General features: G+C 40.7%; 1 protein-coding gene across 1 annotated transcript in view; it reads left to right on the top strand.

Moving 5' to 3' along the window:
* The window catches only part of FBN1 (fibrillin 1), a 160,386-nt gene that overhangs the window by 2,963 nt on the left and 137,070 nt on the right, over positions 1–20,353 (top strand). The window contains exons 3-5 of the mRNA XM_082488735.1: positions 11,672–11,754; positions 12,682–12,780; positions 19,731–19,826. Coding sequence (XP_082344861.1) covers positions 11,672–11,754; positions 12,682–12,780; positions 19,731–19,826 — 278 coding nt within the window. The remainder of the gene's footprint in view (positions 1–11,671; positions 11,755–12,681; positions 12,781–19,730; positions 19,827–20,353) is intronic.

Here is a 20,353-nt window from a genome sequence, read left to right as displayed (position 1 = left end):
AAAAGAATTGTCATTTTAACAGACAAGGTTGAAACTAATTCTTTGGAAGGCCAGATGGAAAACATATTTTGAATATACAGGAACTGTATATACATTAGACAAGGAGAATTCATTGTTATTGAAGGAGTAAAACACTAAAAATATGATTTTACAAGAAGACATACTATTTTTTTAACTTGTTCATCAGTACAAATACATTTGGGAATCTGAGAGTTGTAACACAAGTCATAACAGATGCTGGGAAACTTAATTTTCATGTTATTGTAGTTGACTAAGACTTTTTTTTTTCTTTTTGCAATGAATTCTTGCTCTGATTGTAGAAGCATGGGAATACATTTTGAGAGAAAACCCTTTACATTTAAACTTTTGTGTCCTTGATTATAATGACTGTTGAAAGTCTTTCAGCATTTAAAAGTATAGAGGTTAGTCTCTATGTGAATACTGGTCTTGTATGTTAAAATGAAGAAGCCCAAGATCTGTTTCAATTCTCGTGATTTTTCCCACTTAACAGTTTTTACTGCAAGCTGTTGATTGCAGGAGAAGTTTGCTTTGTCCTTGTGACCTTTGCCTCGTTGTTTATGTCAGTGAGCTGTCTGAACATATAACATGATTCTAGAAGTATATTTTAACTTTAATAATTTTAAATTATGTGGAAATGCCTCTTATGTACTCATTTTAAGACTTGAAGCTTGCTGCTTATGTAGTTTGAATTGGTCCAGCTATGAAGGCATTAGCAATGAAGTCCTTGTAATACCATTTGTATTTGGTCCAAGGCAATGTGTGTTTGTGTGCTCGTGCCTCTAAGTGACCAGAAAGCAATCAGAATAAAGGCAATAATTATTTCAAAATATAACTAGATTCTCCATTCGTGGAAATGTTGCTGGAGTGCATTGTGATTCAGGAAGTTAAAATAATATGCTGTTACTGAGAAACCTTTATCATCTGGATCCCCCAAACTTTGACAAAAATGTTAATGTATTGAATTATAAGGCATCGAGCCATTATCCTGCTACCCCTTAAACACCTACGAATGTAGCATCAACTTCTGAAGAAACAAAACCTTCAAAACTGGCCACGAATGGGAATTTCTTTCTAAACAATATAGACTTGCAGTCAACCATTTTTATAAGTTTCAATCATTTGAATATAAAGTGAAAAATAATTTACTGGTCATTTGATTGATTGGTATTTGACTGAATACAAGAAGTATAGTGCTTAAAGGTCTTAGAATTCATTAGGATTTGCCATTTTCTGATGATGCTAGACAAAGACCTCAAACTATAATGAGGATCAGTCAGTTCTTAATAATGTTTTAAGCAATGATGAGCCATCTCTTCTCAGTATAATGGCCAAAAAAGCAATTATTTGCCTAACAAATAGCTCAGCAGAAATTTTAAAAGAACTAAAATTTCTTCAAGATAGCTAAATTGTGACATGACTCTAATCAAGACACTGATTAAATGCATTTGTTCAAGAATGATTTGATTTCTTTGGTTTTGCTAAGTTGAAATGATAGTGAATATTGCAGAACAGGATTGTTGGCTGCAAAATGGTTCATAAAACTCTTGGATTAAAGCTATTCAACAGGGGAATTGAGGTTTTTTGGACCAATTTCTTTTGGTCATCCCAAACAAAGTCCACAGGTTTTCTGATATGCTTCCTTGAGTAAGCTCGGTTAGATTTGACCCTTTTTATGCACCACTGCTCCCTAAAATAAAATAAATCTTGTAATCTGTAACATAATTCCAGTATTCAACTATATAATTAAGGCTTCTAGGTTTTGCTTTAAACCAATATTTGCCACTAAAAGCCTGCTGAAGAAAAGCAGACTTTCCATACTGGTAAATATTGGTTTATACTGAAAAACCTCAAACATTTTTTTCTTACCACTTTTGGCCTGCACACCTCTGGCCAGCTGTGGTGCCACACCTTGTCACTGTCACTCTGTGGGCAGGAGGCAGCTGGAATACTTGGGAATAAAAATCTTAATTAAAAATACATGTAAGTTGCTGTAATACCTGCTGTGCTGAAGCACTCACCTGACTCCCAGGCGGTGTGGCCAAGCTCCTTCCAGTCCTTTGCATCTTACGGAGTAAAGCCCGTATGGAGGATGAAGAACTTGTATGCCAGTGCATCCTAATCATAGAATGGTTTAGGTTGGAAGGGACCTTGAAGATCATGTAGTTCTGACCCCCCCCGCCATGGGCAGGGACACTTTCCACTAGACCAGGTTGCTCGAAGCCCCATCCAGCCTGGCCTGGAACACCTCCGGGAATGGGGCATCCACAGCTTCCCCGGGCAAATGCAAAACCTGAAGTCCTCAGCAACTATGCATAGCGTTAAGATTCTGTAGCTCTCTGAATTTATATGCCAATGGTTGTGATACTTTTTTTTTTTTTTTTTTATTATTACACTATCCTTGGAAATCTAATTCTAGAGTGAAATGAGTTCGTAGATCTTGGCACTCTCTCATGTACATGTTTCCTTTCTTTCAGTAGGACTGTATGATGTGATTTGATGTAGGTGTGAGTTTCTCTGGGAGCAGGATGTATGGATGATGAGGAGTAGGGAAAGCAGACAGAACTAAGCCAAGAAGCCAGCTCAGATTCTGTTCTGTGACTGGCGTTAGCTGTTAACACTTGCTGAAGGGCTAGTATTTAAAGAGGGAATTATTTTCAGTTCTGATCATGTAGATGTCTTCCCCTGGCTGCCACAATAGATTTTAATTACATTTTGGAATATACTAGTTTAAATACTACATGTAAATTTTTAAATGCATTTAATGAAAGCTGTCTGACAGTAGTCTTCACTGGATTGCTTTATCCAGAGCCATTAGCAATGCAAAGCTCCCATGCTAGCATTTTTGTTATAGTTCCATGGTGTTTTTCAACCTGAAGGTTTTTCAGCCTGAAGGCTTACATAGTCCTTGTATTCTCCACTTGGATTTCCAAATCCTGTCATTTGGACACTTTAAAAGGCATGGCCTTAATCCCAGTTGTGGTTTATGATTTATGGGGATCGACTTCTGGGCCTGCATAGTTTGTAGTCCAGAATTAGGAATCAATTCATTTTGGGCGTGCCAGTGAGAAATCATCCTATGGTTAAAACTTTTGGTGGGTACTGTTGTAGTCTCCCTTTCACTGGTGAGTGTCTTAGGCACATGTGATTCTGTTACCAACCACTTAGCCAGCTCCCCCTCTGTGATCTTTTCTCATATTATATTGTAGCTGGACACAAATGATTTTGAAGTGCCATGTCTGCTGTTTGAAATCAGAATCAGACCCCCCCAATACATTAGAGAAATACTTTTTTCCCGTTTGATGGTGGTATGTCACAAATAGAGCAAACAGGTACTGCATGAAACATGATTGTGTTGGAAATATTGTAAAATTGAGTTGGGGGAGTCAGATGAAGCAGGTTTCCTGTCGCCAAGCACCACTTTGCCAAGATGACACACTGAAGATCTTGAGGGCAGGACTGGATGTAGTTCCTTTCTTCCCTCCTTTTATTTATTTCTTTAAGTCTGCATAGCTCTTGGCTCTGTCAGGCTGGCCTGATACGGTGACCCAGATGTTGCAGGATGGGTCACACCTGGCCTGTGATGGGGTTGTACTTTGTGCACAAAGTGAGTGGAGAATTGCATGTTGGGTTTGCTGCTTTGTGTTCCATCATAGGAAGGTATCTTGGTGTCCTCCATCTTGAGGGGTCCTGTGTAAGGCTGATTGTGGCTATGACTTAATTGCTTGGCAGGTTAGAAATACATTTATGCTACAGCCCTTACTCAGAAAATGAGAGATGTCATGGATTGTGCTTTGTTTCTTTTCTTGTGTTCTAGGTAGTAATTTGCTTCTGTGGATATGTGATGGAATTGTCTAATCTTGTGTGTGGTGTTGTCTTTCTAGAAACTTTCTAATCTCAGTTTGTGGGTGTATAGCTGAACTTTTATTGAGGGGGGACAGGTGGTATTCAGTCTTTAGAAACTGGAGGCACAAAAGGTTGGGGAGAAGAACTGCACCTGCAGAGTGTGTCTGGTTGCAGCAGGGTACAGGCAGGTTTCCAGAGATAATTGTTTGGAGGGGGCAGAAGAAGCCTGTGGCACGTGCACTTATCCTCAATTAAGAGCCCACTTAAGGCTTCTCCCCTGTTGTTAGGCAGCACAGGATACATTTTGTGTTCAGTGGTGGTTCCACAGGTTGTTCCACAGTTTCAGCCTGTTCTGGGTATGTTTGCCTTGTTAACCAGATAAGCTACTCTATATGCAACATCACACTGCTGTGCCAGAACCCTTGGGGTTATACTGGACTTGAGGATGCAGACTTGAGGTAAGCATAGGGCTGCTCTCAGTTTATTGGGAGCAATGGGAGGATCACTGGGTTAGGGTTTGGCAGGGACAGTCCATCTGTCTGCTTCATTTACAGTGATCCTTACTGAATAAAATTGCAGCTTCTGTTTTCCTGTATGCTTATTTTCCTTTCCCGTGGTGTGTTGTTCAGCATATGTTCATGTCATTCATCTTCCATCCTGCAAACTTGAATGTTTTACATATGAACTTCAATACGAGTTTTGACAAGGCTCGCTTCAAATACATTCATGGACTCAGCAGCTTGTCATTGTTAGAATAGTACTACCTAAAATGCAAGACCCAAACTATTTAGCCACATGGATCTCCGGGAAAACTTCCTCTTGATAGAAGTGTAGTAGACGTTGGCTACTAGGAGGCCATCTCTACTTAAACAAGACTTTAGGAGCTGGGGATCTTTGTACGTGTACATATAGAAATAGTAAGAAATTAATCTTTAGCTTTTTTGCTTTGCAATAAGATCACCTTCCATCTTGTTCCTCTTCATCTCCCTGCTGAACCCTAAAGATGAAGACGATATAGATGCATGTGTGTTGCTTTGGTCTTACTCCCCAGACTCAATAAATATTTTTGTAGAGTGGAACAATTGTGGCCTGGAGTGTTTCTGATTAACCACTGTGTTGGAAAATATATTTGTAGCTTTTCGGTCTTGTCTTGTGGACATCTCCTTTGGTTGTTTTCTCATCCATTCTGACTTTCCCACTTCAGTTGTATTTATTTACTTTTTTAAAAAAGGATTTCGGACCCACTGAACAGCCTCATTCATGCTCAGGTTGATGTGTGGATAGAGGCACGAGAAGAATAATTTCCTTTTTTTGTGACAGTTCAGTAAAATTGAACTCTTCTTTGGAAGGTACATTGGGAGGTAAAATATGTGCCTTCTGGTTTTGCTTATAGATCTTCATTGAAGTATGTAGGAATTCTAGCTTTTATCTGGAAGAATATTTTGAATGTTGACTTGCTGGAGAATCTGTTGTTTTCCCTTCTACTTCTCATTTTATGAAATGATTCATGACCATTAAAGCCTCAGAAATACCAAATGAAAGCCGCAGTTCTTTTGTCTACAGTCTTAATCATTTTCATCCTCTTTTTCAAGCTTCCCTCTCTCTCATGTTTTGCTGGAGGACATCAGACTATCCAGTGATGTTCGGCTGAGGTTTCAAACTAAAATTTGTTTCCTTTCAGGAACATTTTTTTCCTGTCTTTTTTTCCTCCTTTGCTTTTTGCCTCTGATATTTCATCTTTTTCTCTTCCCTGTATACAGAGTAAACTACCAGTGGCTGCTAGAGACAAGGTGAACTGAAACAGCGGGAACTGTATCAAGAGGGTTTTCCTGTTGCCTTATGGCAGGCATCCAGTTAACTGGCCTTTTGAAAAGACGGTGTCGGTGTCCCAGCAAGGAGAGGCAGAGGGTAGGATACAGTGTGTTGTGAGGGGAGGAGCAGAAATGCTGCTGTCTTACCTAAAATAATTCTTCCAGTAGCCTAAGGGGGAGCACTTTAAAACACAGGTTAATGGCATTGCTTAACACCAAAGGGTGTTAACTCACAAGTATTGATACAAGTGTCAGGTTTATGAGACTCCCTAAGTGCTTGCAGTTGCTCCAAAGTGGGGACGGTGGGTAGCACCAGCTCACCCCATCTCACAGCCTCTGGGAAGGTCTCGACAAGGGGCTGGCTAGCCTTGGGGCTTGGCTGGCCAGTGTGCCCTCTGCCAGTCCTTGTGCTCAGTACGCGGCTCGGGCTGGGGGAGGTCCTGAGCTTGCCTGTGTGCTTTCTCTTCAGAGATTGTTGGAGGTCTACCCCCATCGATAGCAGGTACGTGGTGAGTGTGAGCAGTGGTGCGGAAGGTGTAACCTGGTCTCTCCCTGTTTCCCCTGTTGGAAATGACATCTGGAGAGCTAAGCATTGCCCTAGCCCACAGTACATCTGTTTCCCATGGAATGCTGTTTAGGGCTACCAGGGAAGGTACTTACTGGATCCCTCCTGTGTACCAGTACTAGTCTGGCCCAGCAGATAGTTTCTGCAGTGGTATAGCTGTACTTTACATGTCCTATACAGCCGTGTAGATTAGGTGTTGAACTGGACCCACTGACATTCTCAAGTGGAACAATGACGGAATACGTGCCAAGAACGCGTCTGTCTCTGGCTATGAATGAGAACAATGCCTGGCTGTCAGGTTAGATGAGTCTGTCCCCGCAAAAGATACGGTCAGATTTTCAGAGCAAGCGCGGAAGAATTCACTTAATGTCAAATGCTGTTGTTGGATTGCTGTATTTAGCTGTCACAGTGTGATGGAAGTTAGGGTTAGAAAAGTGTTCAGTGTTGCTGCAGGAAACTTGCATGTCATTTTGAACTCTTGACTTGCACATAGGCTGGAGCCAAAGACACCCGTAGAGCTGCTCAGAATGTTATTTTTTTTAGTTAAACTGAGCCAGGATTCTGGGACAGCGCTATCCTCACTGTCAGAGTGAGAAATAGTTATCATATTAGGCTCTCTGCATGGCACAAATATCCAGGCTGTCTTATTGCATGGTAAAAATGAGTGCATCAGATACAATCCTTTGTATGTAAAAAACATATTTTGCTTTCAAATGCATGCTTATCCTTTGTAGGATAATGGAAGCTAAATTTTGTGTTTGCTTTCAGAGTCTAGCATTGTTTCCTAGATTTTCCATTTATACAATTGAAATAAATAGCTTCAGGAGTCCTCTTCACTGCATTTACTCTGAGATGCTGAGGAGTTTAGGAAGGTACATAAAGCAAAAGGTATAGATCTGATTATGTGTCTCTGGGAAACGACTAGTAAAAGCTATTCCTCTTCATGTTCTAGAGCCTTAGTTTCTATTTCTTGGTGTGTTGGTTATATTCAGACTTAGACAACCACGTTTTTAAGGCCAGCCTACCATTTTTTCAGGTGCAGTTCGTCCTTTTTAACTCCCAGTGCAAGCATGGAAGCACCACTCCAATTCTATGTGGAAATGATCAGCAAATAATTCTGGGTACAGTTTTAGTGGGTTACCCACATAAGAAGAAAACAGGCAAAGGCTTCTCTAAAAATAACTGTTGGCTGATGATGTTGCTTTAAATTGTATCTCTTCTGCCAGAAAATTGGGTCCCTACATTATGTTAAACATATGTTAGCTGCTGCAGCCAAATAGTTAATAGAAGTCCTTCATTAGACATTTTCTTGCAGGGAGGAATCCCTGTGTGTTTTCCTAGGGAGAGGAAAAGTGAGTTGAGGGAAGGATTAGAAACCCTCCCTGATATTTCTGCATCTCAGCTCAGCTGTAAGTGGCAATCAGCTGTCTCTTACTCTCTCAGCTGCTCTCTGCCCACTCTGTCTGGTCTCTCCATCTAATTTATTCAAGACCCACGCTTTGGGTTTGATTCAGCCTGGGTTACGCCAGCGTTGGCTGGAGCATGGCAGTGCTGCTGACAAAATTTCCGCCTGGAGCCTTGCTCACAGCAATGCCAGAAACTCTTCCTCCCGTGGGAGCTGCAGATGGGCAATGCTTTCTTCGGGAGAGGGCTGTAATTTCCTCGAGGGGTCACAGGCAGGGCAGAGCCGGGATATACAGAATTAGCACACCCCCCAGGCAGGCTGCAGCGTGGGGCTCCGGCTGTGGCTCTGCCGGGGCCCTGGAGAGGACAGGCACCATGCTGGAGGTGCCCCCCGCTGTCCCTGGGCTGGGTGGTGTTCCCCACTGCTAGCTTCACACAGGGCTCTTGAACACCTCGCTTGCTTCTCTGCCTATCAGAGAATATATAACCCTCGCTGCCTGGTTATATCTGATAAGAAAGCAGTGCCAAGCTTAGTGTGATTTGCTTCCCATCATTTTATGTTTGTGTGCCTGCTCCACAAATCCCCCCGCCAGTTGCTGCGTAATTGTGTGCAATTCGGGAGAGCCAGGTAGCCGTGTGTCCTTGCATTGATGGGGCATTTGGAGCAGGGGTACCAAGGCAGGGATGGACCCTGTTGGTCCTTTCCGTGAGATGATGTAGCATTGCCCCGTGGAAAAAGGAGAGCATGGCGGCAGCCCCAGCCTGGGGGTAGCACAGTGCTGACCTGGGGCAGGACTGCCTGCGTCCATCTGAAGGAACTGATGCTGCAGTCCTGCCCGTGCTCCATCCCTGTGCGGGCAGAAAGGACAGACAAAGCTTTACTTCATAATGAGGGTGGAGGTTCCCCATGGTTGTTCCTGAATGAAGAATATCTTCTAGTTTGGCGCACGCAGGTGCTGTCAGCCAGAGCTGTCACTCTCAAGCATTAGCTATCAGAATTTCCAGATGAACTTTTTTCTCTCTGCTGTTCTAAGACTTTTCTAGTTGATGACTAAAGTCTTTTGATAATTACTCAACTCATTTTGCTACTGAATTTGTACTCGCATATCACGAATCAAAGACATTTCTTGTTTATTTTGGACATCTTTGATGAAACTCTGGGCATCAGTCATACTGTCTCTCAGCACCATACCATTACAGAAATTCTTTTATACTTTACAAGTTCATAAATGACTCTAAAATCAAGTGAAAGACTTACCATTTTTAGATTGCAATGGGAACAGCTTTGTTCCTGAGATGCTTTCTCCCTCCACTGGGCTTTGGTGTGAAAGGAAGGTGCTGTGGGTGGGACACCACAGGTGGCTTGGGCTGTATAGATGCATTTTTGCTTACTTTATCATTACAAATGAGGCTTTATAACTGAACTCTATTTGTAGTGCTGTTCAGGAAAGCAGTTTTATAAGAATATAAAATGCTTCTTTAGTATTCATAGCCTATAATATCAGCAGGAAAATATGCTCTATTAAACACAACACTGAGTAACTGTTTGAAATAAGTACCACAATAGAGCCTTTACAATTTGATGCTTTCCATGATTTTACATGAGGTAAATTGTTATTCCTGTGAATAAATTATTTATTTATTTATTTATGGGGATTTATTGCTATAGTGTCTGATCACTTCATAAATATCAATGAATATAACCTTGAAAATTAATTCTTTTTAAAGACATTTTACAAATAGGCACAAGTAAAGAACACTCCCTCCCTCTCAAAGAAGTAGCGTTCAGACTTTAATATAGGTTTCTTTTATAAGCTAGACAGCAGCTTTCTGACGAAAAAGTGTTCCACTGGAAAATGCACTTGTCAGGCTCAAACTGTTCCATGGAAGTACAGTTTGACTTTTTCTTTTTTTTGTTTTGTTTCAAAGCTAAGCACTCTGCATCCGAGTTGGAGCTTCTTGGGTGTACAGCTCAGCCTACCCTGTGGACAGCCTCGAGGCTCCCAGGGTCTCTGACTTCATGGCTGCTGGCACATCTAGGTTTTCCAGAGCCCCATTTTGGAAACAGATTTTAAAAACTGGGTTTCCCTGTGGCACAAAAATCTGCTCCTGACTCTTAACTTGGACCAGATGGTCCCCAAAGCTGTGTACTTGCTGAGACTGATATTTGACAGAGTACCTAAATATCACTTTATGGCCAGCCGTTTATAGATTCTTACCAACGCGGATCGGAAATGGGTGGTTTATGCCCGTAGGTTGTAACAGGTAGCAACAAACTCATTCTGTCTGTCTTAATAAGTTCCATTATTTCTTCTGCCTGGAGAAGGTGAAAAGCAATCTCACTTGTCTGCTTGCCAGTCTTACTTGGCAGATGATCGTGGAGCAACATTTGGCATTGATGAAGAGGGAACTCTAGGAAAGTTACATGGTTATAGCCCTGCAGGGAAGTAGCTGACATTACTAAAACTGAATACATTGGAATTATATGAATAAGACTTTGAGCCTGTAACACCAGTTGCAGGAAGGGAAAAGGGCCCCGCAACAAGTTCAGTTGTGTTGCTCACATTCACCTCGGTTACCACTTTGTAATTGGCCAGAACCAGTGGAAGGTAATGGTAGCGGTTGCTTTGACTTAAGTAGCTCCTGGCCAAGCGCTTAATGAAAAGACTAGGTGTCACTGAAGTTGGTGTAATCAGAATACTTGAAATTGCATTAACAATACAGATTCCTAAATAAATACAGTATAAAAGTCTTGTTAGTTAGAAAATGTGCATAAATAAATGTTTGTATATATCGAGATTGTTTGTCTTAAGTTGCCTCACCATATGAGGTAACTGTTGTTTACTTAGACATTGCAATACTGGGGATGAAGAACTTTCTGAAAGACCAAGGACAAAACAGTAATAGAAAACCCTTCCTAAAACAATAAACACTTTAAATCTGTCTCTAATCTGTATACAGTATTTTAATAAAGCAGTTTCTAGGAAGTACTAGTTTATAGCTGGCTTTAGTTGCATTGATTTATTGAGTAATTGCTCCCAATATTATAGAGGATGTAAAATTTTCCTGATAAGATTATTAAACATACAACAAAAGGAGGCATATTTTCCCATTTTTGAAGCTATTCTTACTAGCTCTCTTGCATGGATAGATGCATTAAATAAGTAGGACAGGTTAGATTGGAAAAAAAAAAATTACTATCTGTGAAGGGCGTAGAACCATTTCACCTTTTCTATTTTTACCAATTAAATAATTATAGGAGTAGCGTTACGTCCTGTTAGCTTTCATTGTAAATTCTAGTGATATAGTTATTTGAAAGGGTAAATATGGATGAGAGGAATAGGTTGGAAGGAAAAATTCCGATGTATCTGGTAAGAAGTGCACTAGACTCTCATATTCACTTCTCAGGACCTTGTCTCTCTACAGGCACCCTCATCCTTGATTATTTTGATAGTAAGTAATTTTTGCTAATAAAGCATTTACATATTTTGGCTGATTTATTTGGCTAATGTCATGGTTGGCATGTTTCAAACATACATAGTTCAGCTCATGAACAAAACAGGGAACAGTGATAGTGCTTTTGAGTAAAGAAGAGAAAGCAACATGAAGCTTAAAAATTCTTATTTAAAGAGCAGTAGATTTCCTCTGTGTTCACTAATGATAATGGATATGTTCCCTCATTTTGTATTTAAATATGAGTTTTACTCAAAACCCCTTTATGCTACTTTTTCGAAATATGGCATGATATGAGACAAAGTTTGCCCATTCTGTTCCTGTTGTTCAGATGTTACTGATTTGATTTCGTGTTTATAATGTAATCTTCAATTTGTAAAGAGTGGATGTTACCTAAAAAACCCAACAACCAAAGGCATATAGTTCTGCTAAAAACACACAGCACTCCTAGATTTGATTATTGAAATGTACATTGCAGTGATTTACTTTTTCCATTTTTATGCCTCTACTTTTAAAACATATTTCTGAGTAAAAATAAGAATTTGTCCTTTTTTTTTTTTTTTCTTCCCCCCAGACCAAATGTGTGTGGATCACGTTACAATGCTTACTGTTGCCCTGGATGGAAAACTTTACCTGGTGGAAACCAATGCATAGTCCGTAAGTTAATCCAGTTACGTGTAATGACTGAGGTTTATCTTTGTCCCTCCGTGTCAGGGTATTTTTAATTGTGTACCAGAACTGCAGTATGTTTCTATATGGTTTCAATAACAGCTGTACATCATTCTTTACCATTTTAAATATATTAAGCTAATATACAAAGTTTTGTGGGCTGCAATACAGTGATGTGATACCAGTATTTAACAAAGGATTAATCTTACCCACATGTTCTGTTTAAGTCTGTGGTAAAGGGATCTAAGGGATGTGCGGACTCTCAGGAGCAAGTAGCTGTGGAATATGTTAATCTATTTAAGTAAGTGGAAAGAGGCAACAGTATCGGGCCAGCAAGTACATTTGCTCTGCTTGTTTTGACCGTACCCCTGAAATATATCTGTAGGCATATGAATATATACATACGTACGTCATAGTGCTGTATGTATATTCATGTGTAACAGTACAATGTACCAGAAATAATTGTTAAAGGTGCTGCCTAAGGCTGATAAGATCCCCCTCTTAGAGATACTGAGGCAATACGCTGTCAGATAGGAATTATTATGCTTGTGTATGTCTGGGGCAGAAATAAAGGGAGCATTGTAATGCTGCTTCAGTGCCATTCTTCCTCCAAGGCTAGTCTGGTAGAATGGACCACAGCATTACTTTTCCAAGGAAATCTCCCTATATCTGGTGTGGCCTGTGGCATATTCCCAGACCTTTTCATAAGAGATGGAGAAGGTCTAGGTTTAAGCTGTCACCTATAGAGAGAGATGCAGGTGAGCAGGAGGAACTGTTTTGGAATCTGTTGTACGCGATTTAATGAGTTTGTAGGTATTTATGTTATGGTGCTGAATGCATATTTTCTGTCAGGTGTTTTTTATGCGTTTGGGGTTTTTGAAGCATATTTTAAAGGCATTTATGTTTTCTTTATAGCAATCTGCAGACATTCCTGTGGGGATGGATTTTGCTCTAGACCAAACATGTGCACATGCCCAAATGGTCAGATAGCCCCCTCCTGTGGTTCAAAATCAAGTAAGTATTTCTTCTGTGTCTTTGATATTGCTCTTTTGTGTCTGTGAAGCTACTAAGGTATGTAAGATAGTTCAGTGGTCAATATTTAAGACAAATAACCTCTGAGTCACCAGACATACTTTTACCAAAGGAAGGAAAGCGTAGCCTCCTATGATGAAACTGAAGAATGACTTGGAGACTAGCTATTGGGGGCACTCTTTTTTTGCCAAATTAAAACCAAATTAGTTTTATTGGAAGGTATATTTATTTGCCAGTTTGTCATGCTAATTCCAGTCTTCCTTACTTGCTGGAAGATGCCTTATCTCCATTCAAAGCTAGACATGCAGGCGTGTACAACACAAAAGTTGTAATGATAGGGAGATGACTGTTGACAAGTGGCTGGATTTGACTTGCTTTGTAATCCTACTCTCATTTTGGGGGTTACTAAGCCAGACACTGTGCTGCATTTTACATACATAGGCTTACAAGTATTATAGCATTTCCTTGCCAGGCTTAGTACATACCTTCTGAATCTAATATTGCTGATCTTATTCAGGTGATACTTCTGCTAGAGGTACAGCAGTTCTGTCAAGGTCTTTAAGTGAAACAGCTTTTCATCAGAAAAAAAAGATGCTTTGGAAATGAAACTTTTCAGAGAGATGATGTTTCCTAGAAAAGTTTGGATTTCAGGTTTTCAAGGAAGGTTCCTCAGATCCAGAAAAAAATAAATAAAATTAAATTAATTCAATGAATCAGATACTCTATGCATGTTTAGCCATTGAGCTATCTGATATGAAGTAGGATTTTGCTGGGGATAGTATCTCAGTTCATATCTGAGATGCCAGCTGTAATCTCCACTTTGTTCTCATTTGAGTATGGTGCTTGTCTCTTAGAACGTAGATGATCTTGATTTTTATATAAAGTGTGAAGTTTCTGGGAAGAATTTTGGGGGAAACCGCTTCCCACAAATGCCCATAACTGTCTGAACAACATATTTACTGCAGTCAGTGGAGGATGCACTCTGCTGGGGTCTGTAATATTATGCAAAATAGTCATCCTTTTAATTCTGAATATCTTTTCAGGTCCAGTGTGTGGTCTGCTTTGCCTCTGTATTTTTTACCTTGCAATTTTTTTTGCTTTCCTAGTTGATAAGAGTTTTCCCACATAACTGACCACTTCAGCTTGTGGCTTTAGCATCCTTGTCATGCAATAACAGTGGAAAAACAATAACAACTGTGGAATGTAATGGAATGGCATGTACTAAAATGGTAAATATTGTTCTTTGTAGTTCAACCCCTTTTTTCAGGCTCCTGTGATGTCTGTTAGGGAGAGGCCAGTGTGAGGAGGGTACGGAGCTACAGAGCTCCCAGAGAGCACTGGAAGGAGGAGGGGTGCAAAGTGCTGCAGAAATGCGTGTGGTGGTGTGTTCCTGCCTCAGTTTGCAGCTACTGTTTTACCAGGTGCATACGCCTTAATCCTGTAAGCCGGTAAAGGAAAGTATGACCTTCTCCCAAGTCCCCTTCAGGGTACAGGAGGAGAGATACATCCCTACATCTGTTACATGTTTTGGCACCTTTGTAAAAGGCAGGAATGAGTGGGCCTTAGTATTACCTCATTTTTTTCTTAGGCCACACTGAAGTATTTTATAAGTCAAGACTTAAAAGAAAAATAGAGTGTGAGTACAATTACAGTTATTCTGGTGGTTACTTTTTCTGAAATATTCTGCCACTGATCTCCATAGTTTTAGCCTTCGTTGGAGTTGCACAGATAAATGGGTGCAGAACGACTTTACTATAGTTTTAATCAAGCAGCTTCTAAAGCCTGTACGACATAGCTATTTTGGTTGTTGGCAATTACTTCTCCTATGTATGAGTATTCTACTGCTCGTTAGCTTTAATCAGTGCTGACATTCACCTTACATTGCTACATAGATTTGCCCACTTTTAAATGTTGCTTTCCTGTATATGGTGTAAGTATTAACACTTTACAAATAGACTTAAAAAGATATAAACAATATCTTGTTTAATTGGTGCAATAATTTAAGATACATTTTGTGTGTGTGGTCACATCACCTTTATATATTAAAACAAACCAGTTCTAAAAGCAAAAGTGTCTTCAGTTGTTGTAGAGAGGAAGGGCTCTACTGCCTCTGTGCACTCTTGTGTAATAATGCTTATGACCCAGCACCTCATTAGGACTTATAGAACATACAATTTCTGTAAGTCATTTGCTCTGTTGGCACTGTAGACAAAATCCATCAATATGTATTTTCACAATAGACCATGATGACTTAGATCTGCTATTAGGAAACAAAGTAAACATACACATAAAAAATACCGTTTGACATCAAAGAGTTACTGTCAACTCCCGTTAGGAACAGTTAATATTTTGTCAGAATATGCATTCATAAAACCTTATTTTAAATATATGTTTCAACAAATGAGAAAAACTTAAGGAATCAGTAGTGGGCACAGGTTTTGTCGCATGTACAACCATAGGTGGAAACTGAATTCACAGTGGCTCTCAGAGACTAGTTGTCGGTTGGAATCAAATAATGCAGATTGGAAAGCAAAACAAAGCCTTCAAGTTTAGTTTTTATGCAGGTCAGTTGTTGGGATTTTTCTGGTTACGAGTCAACTTTAGGAATCTGATTCGTGGTTGAAAAGATGAGCTGGTGGTTTCCTCAGCAGGGATTTTTGTGACATCAGTGAACTTGCTGGTGGAGTAGTGGTTATTTCTGTGTAACTAGTGCATTTTTTGAGTACACTTACAGCAGGCTTGGAGATAAGATTGCCAGCCGTGGACGCATTCCCCCTGCTGGCTCTGATGTGTGGATGGCTCTGAGGTTACAGGTGCACGTGTGGGGAGATTTCCTACACCCTGTGGTGGCCCAGCCCTGTGGTGGCCCAGCCCTGTGGTGGCCCAGCCCTGTGGTGGCTGCTCTGCTACTACCTGCTGCACCACCTGGGCCATGGCTGCTTTGGCCTTGTCAGTTCTGTAGCCGTTGGTGCTGCAGACACCATCCTGCTATGTTGTTGGAGTTGCTGCTCTGCCCCTGTGGGAGCAATTTCTTCACTGAAAGGGTTATCAAACATTGGAACAGGCTGCCCAGGTAAGTGGCTGAATCACTGTCCCTGGAGGTATTTAAAAGACATAGACATGGTGCTTAAGTTTAGTGGTGGTTTTGGCAGTGTTAGGTTAATGGTTGGACTCAATGGTCTGAAAGGTCCCTTCCAACATAGACGATTGTCTGATTCTATGATCGGGCACCCCTGAGTGCCCCCAAGGTTATGGGTCAGGCGTGTGTGTCTCTGAGCTCAGCCACTGGTTTTGCTTCCAGCCCCTTTTAGTCAGAATGGCTTGGGCTGGCCTGGGCAGGAAAGGCATTTGCTGAGGGGACTGACCCTGAAGGAAGGGAGCTGTGGCAGAGGCAGAGCGAGCTGTGGGGTGGGAGATGTCTGTTCAACCGCAGTAAAACCGGGAGCTCAGCCCCTATCCTGCTGCTCTCAGAGATGGTAAAAGGTCTTGAATTTTAAACGTTTCCAGAGTTTTCAAGGCTGCTGCAGGTTTTCTCAGCATGCCCTGCGGGGCTGCAGGCCCGTGTCCCATCCCGGCACTAGCTGCCCTCTCTCTCCTGAGTCGGTTGTTCGGCAAAGAAAGCATGCTGAGCATCTGGGATGCGATGAGGCTGTCATTCCTTGTTTACAGCTCCTGGCAGGCGAGGCCCGGCATCGTGCACAGCCGGGGTTGGGAGCATTTCCTCAGCAGTGGCACGGGGAGATGAGAGGCAGCCTCTACTGCAGTGCCCGCTGGCTGGCCCTGCAGAGTGCCCTCGGCCTGCGGTGCTGGGCGAGCGGCTCCCTGGCTCTCCCACCTGAGGATCGCAGATGCTTCACGTCTGTCAGTTTGGAATTAGAATATTAGAATAGATGGCATGTGTGTTACCTTTCAGCTGCTTGGTGAGCTCCTGAATGTTCTGCGAGTGGTTGTGGTGTGATACAGTGCTCTTGGTGTGATGAAGTCTTTACTCAGTTTTGCTGAGAATTTATTAAGAAAGACAGGAACTGGTTATGCTTAAGCATGCGGCTTGTTGTTTTGCTTTGATAAACAAGGCAAATATTGCCCACACACAAAGCATGTGTGGATGTGTTTGGTCTCGCTGGCCCTTACGCAGGTTTATAAAGCTGTGTTCCTGCAGTTACTCTGGGTTTGACCTCAGAAGTTTCCAGTGCAGACTGTTTACAAATTGGGCCCGAAAGAGAAGAATAATTGATTAAAAACAGTAATTTATTAACGCTGTTAACATTTCCTGTGCGTGCTGAGGTAAGGCAAAGCTGTATGCATTGCTTTACCAGTCTTATGGTAACTCCTGTGCTTTTTCCTTGAGTCTCTGTCAGTGTGATACCTTGGAACAGGTTATTTCATTTACTGGAATATCTCTGCTGACATTATAGGAATTGTTGATATAGCTGAGAAAAGAGAGTCTGGGCCTGCATTAATATGCTACTTTTCAAAAATGCAATCTTAAAATCATCGTCTGAGCTCCAGACAGCCTTCGCATGTGTTTCTATAAACTTTTGGAAGGGTAGTGTTTCAGAATAGTCTGTATGATTTTGGAAACACTGTTTTCAACATTCCCTCAAAAGAGGGCAGAAAATAAATAATTGGTTTTCCAATTGTATGTCACTGATTTTCTTGCATGGTAGTAAGGAAGAAAGCTCACTGATTTGAATGGCTCATTTTAATAAAGATGTCTGGGTGTCCCAGCAGTGTCCCATAATGATTTTAGTTTAAAAAGGAAGAAGAAATATTTTACTTTGGAAAAGTTTCTTTAAGAAGCAGTAAGACAAATTATGGAAACTTTGTGTGTGTGTGTTATGTGTAAAACCTCTCCTTATCCCAAAATGGGGAAATATACTTTACTTTTACTTGAACAAATAATACGAAAATCATCATATAAGCTATTGTTAATCTTTTTATCTCAAATGTAGTTCAGACTATTTAAATGGCTTTGGTCTTCATGTGGGAATGGAAATTAGCTCTTGGCATAGCTTGCTCTAATTGAAATCAGTTTGTGGTTTTTAAGTTCCTTCCCTGCTTGACAGATGATATCATTTCCTATGCTTTTTGTAATCCCCTCTGTTTTTCTAAGATTGTATAAAGCTAAGTTGAACTACACATTTTAAAGTAACTATACACCTTTTTCTGACCTACTTAGGACATTGTCCAAAAATCTTCACCAGATACTCACTCTGTATTTGCAGACAATTTTACTTTTTGTTGAGGAATGTTAGTACATTTTTGTTGCCTGAAGTACATCCAAAGCAGAACAAAGATGCATCATAACTATTAGACATATAAGAAATGTAAGATACAGCTTTTACTTTTATAATTGAAGAATTAAGAATTTAATAAGTGAGAATAAGTGTTTTAAATGCTAGATTGTTTTAAATCCTTTCTCCAATTGCCTGTTTTAAGTCCTGTTCTGTGGATTCATATTGCTGTAGAAGGCAATACAGTTAAAATTATTATTTCTACTTGAAAATAAAAATAAAATTCCATTCACATACTTCTGAACTGTAAAAAGCCAAATGATGCTTAAGGGCTTTGTGCAACAGGAAAAATTCAGTGGTTGGCATGGCACCTGTTAGCAACAGGCTCTGGCGGGACATGCAATTTCTATTTTTCAGTCCTGAGCATTTCAGACAGTGTGGTGTAGGTATCCGGTGCTCCATCACAGTCTGCTGAAATGCTGATCTGACCGTAATCCTATCTGGGGAGGAGCCTTTCATGTGGTTCCTGTTAAGAGGGAAACCATTTCCTGGCTGCTTACTGGAGTGCCTGCCCCAGTTCACAGCTGTGTCGGACAGTGAGATGTGTAAGGAGGACTTAGAATCATAGAATTGTGTAAGTTGGAAGAGATCTTTAAGATCATCAAGTCCAACCATTAACCTAACACTGCCAAAACCACCACTAAACCATATCCCTAAGCATCACATCTACCCATCTTTTAAATACCTCCAGGGATGGTGAATCGACCACTTCCCTGGGCAGCCTGTTCCAATGTTTGATGACCCTTTTGGTGAAGAATTTTTACTTTGTCGGGAGGCCTGCCCACTTCTCTATGCCTGATGAAGAGCCTGACATACTTTAAGTTGTTCCTAACCTCTACTTAAAAATGATATTTGTCCTTATTACTAGAAAAATGCAGCACAGACTTTTAGACTTTACTGGCATTGGACTTAAGCAGCATGTTAATCATTATAAATGGTGGGACTGTGGCTGAGGAGAGTGTGCTGCTGCTCCCCTGCCTCTGCTCCTTGCAGGGGAAGGTTGTTGGCTCTGGGGAATTGCCGTGTGTAAGCTCCACAGCCCCCAAGCACAGCAGCTGGCAGCAGCTTTACCTGGAGATGGGCTGAGCCCACAGATGGCATACAGAAAGAAATTGGTCTGTTATTTTTCCTTTTCATGCAAGAGCTCCTACCTGAGCAGATCAGCTTCTGGTGTTGTATGTTGGCAGAACTGGGCTGTCTTCAGGAGCTTCCTTATATGCTTCTCTTTAATACTTCTCTCCCCCATTGCCCAGACAACAAGACTCTCTTCTTGGTGGTATCCACCAGAAACGTAGTACTTTTCCCTTATTGATGGCCTTTTCTTATGATTTCAAACTAGGAGACAAATTCTGTGGATTTATGCTCATATGAAACACCTTTGACTTCGGTGAATAAGGGTGCTATCAAATTCTTGCACCATGTCCTATATTCCTTAGGAAGTGTAAATCTGTTAAAATAAACTGTTTTCTGTACTGCCATTTTAAGTATCTGTCCTAAAATATGCAGCCTTGGTTTCTAATACTGGTTTCTAGTTCATAGAATCAATCCCTGGAAAAAAAAAAAAATATCTTTTAGCAGACAGTTAAATGTTTCTGACTGGTTTGATTTAACTGAGGAAAATCTTTTTTTCCTTTCAAGTACAACACTGTAACATCCGGTGCATGAACGGAGGTAGCTGCAGTGATGACCATTGCCTCTGTCAGAAGGGATATACGGGAACACACTGTGGACAGCGTAAGTACACTTTTATTTATGTAGGTACTTTGTACAGTAAAGTAATTCTGGGATGTATGGATCGGGTACCCTTTAGCACTAAATTTCAGCTGGTGTTGAGCTTGTTTTTGACCAGGTGTAGTGGAATTTTACAGGAAAACGCATGACTTTGTAATGAATGCTGAGTGAATTCTTTCTGATCAGGACTATTAAAATAAACATCATGTGAATTCATAATAATTGGATATAACTTGATCCTGTAGTTCTCACACTACCATAACTCCCATTGACCTCCAGGTCTTTCCGTTCGCTAGAGCAAATAGGCCATACATTTAGAATTTACATGGGATTCACTTTTCATCCTCTAGACAAAATTAAGCTTTTCAATATAATGCCTTGTTTTAATTTCAGGGGTTTGCTTCAGACTTGGCTAGTACGCTTTAGGAATTTTGCTCATTTTGATGTTGTCTTATGTGAGTTGATTGACGTATTTTTGTTTTCCTCAATCAATCCTGAGCCAACAGCATTCCTGGATTCACCAGTTGAAA

The sequence above is a fragment of the Vanellus vanellus genome, assembly GCF_965231255.1.
Source record: "Vanellus vanellus genome assembly, chromosome: 11".
NCBI lineage: Eukaryota > Metazoa > Chordata > Aves > Charadriiformes > Charadriidae > Vanellus > Vanellus vanellus.
The sequence above is the reverse complement of the archived record's forward strand: the minus strand, read 5'-3'. Positions and strand labels throughout refer to the sequence as shown.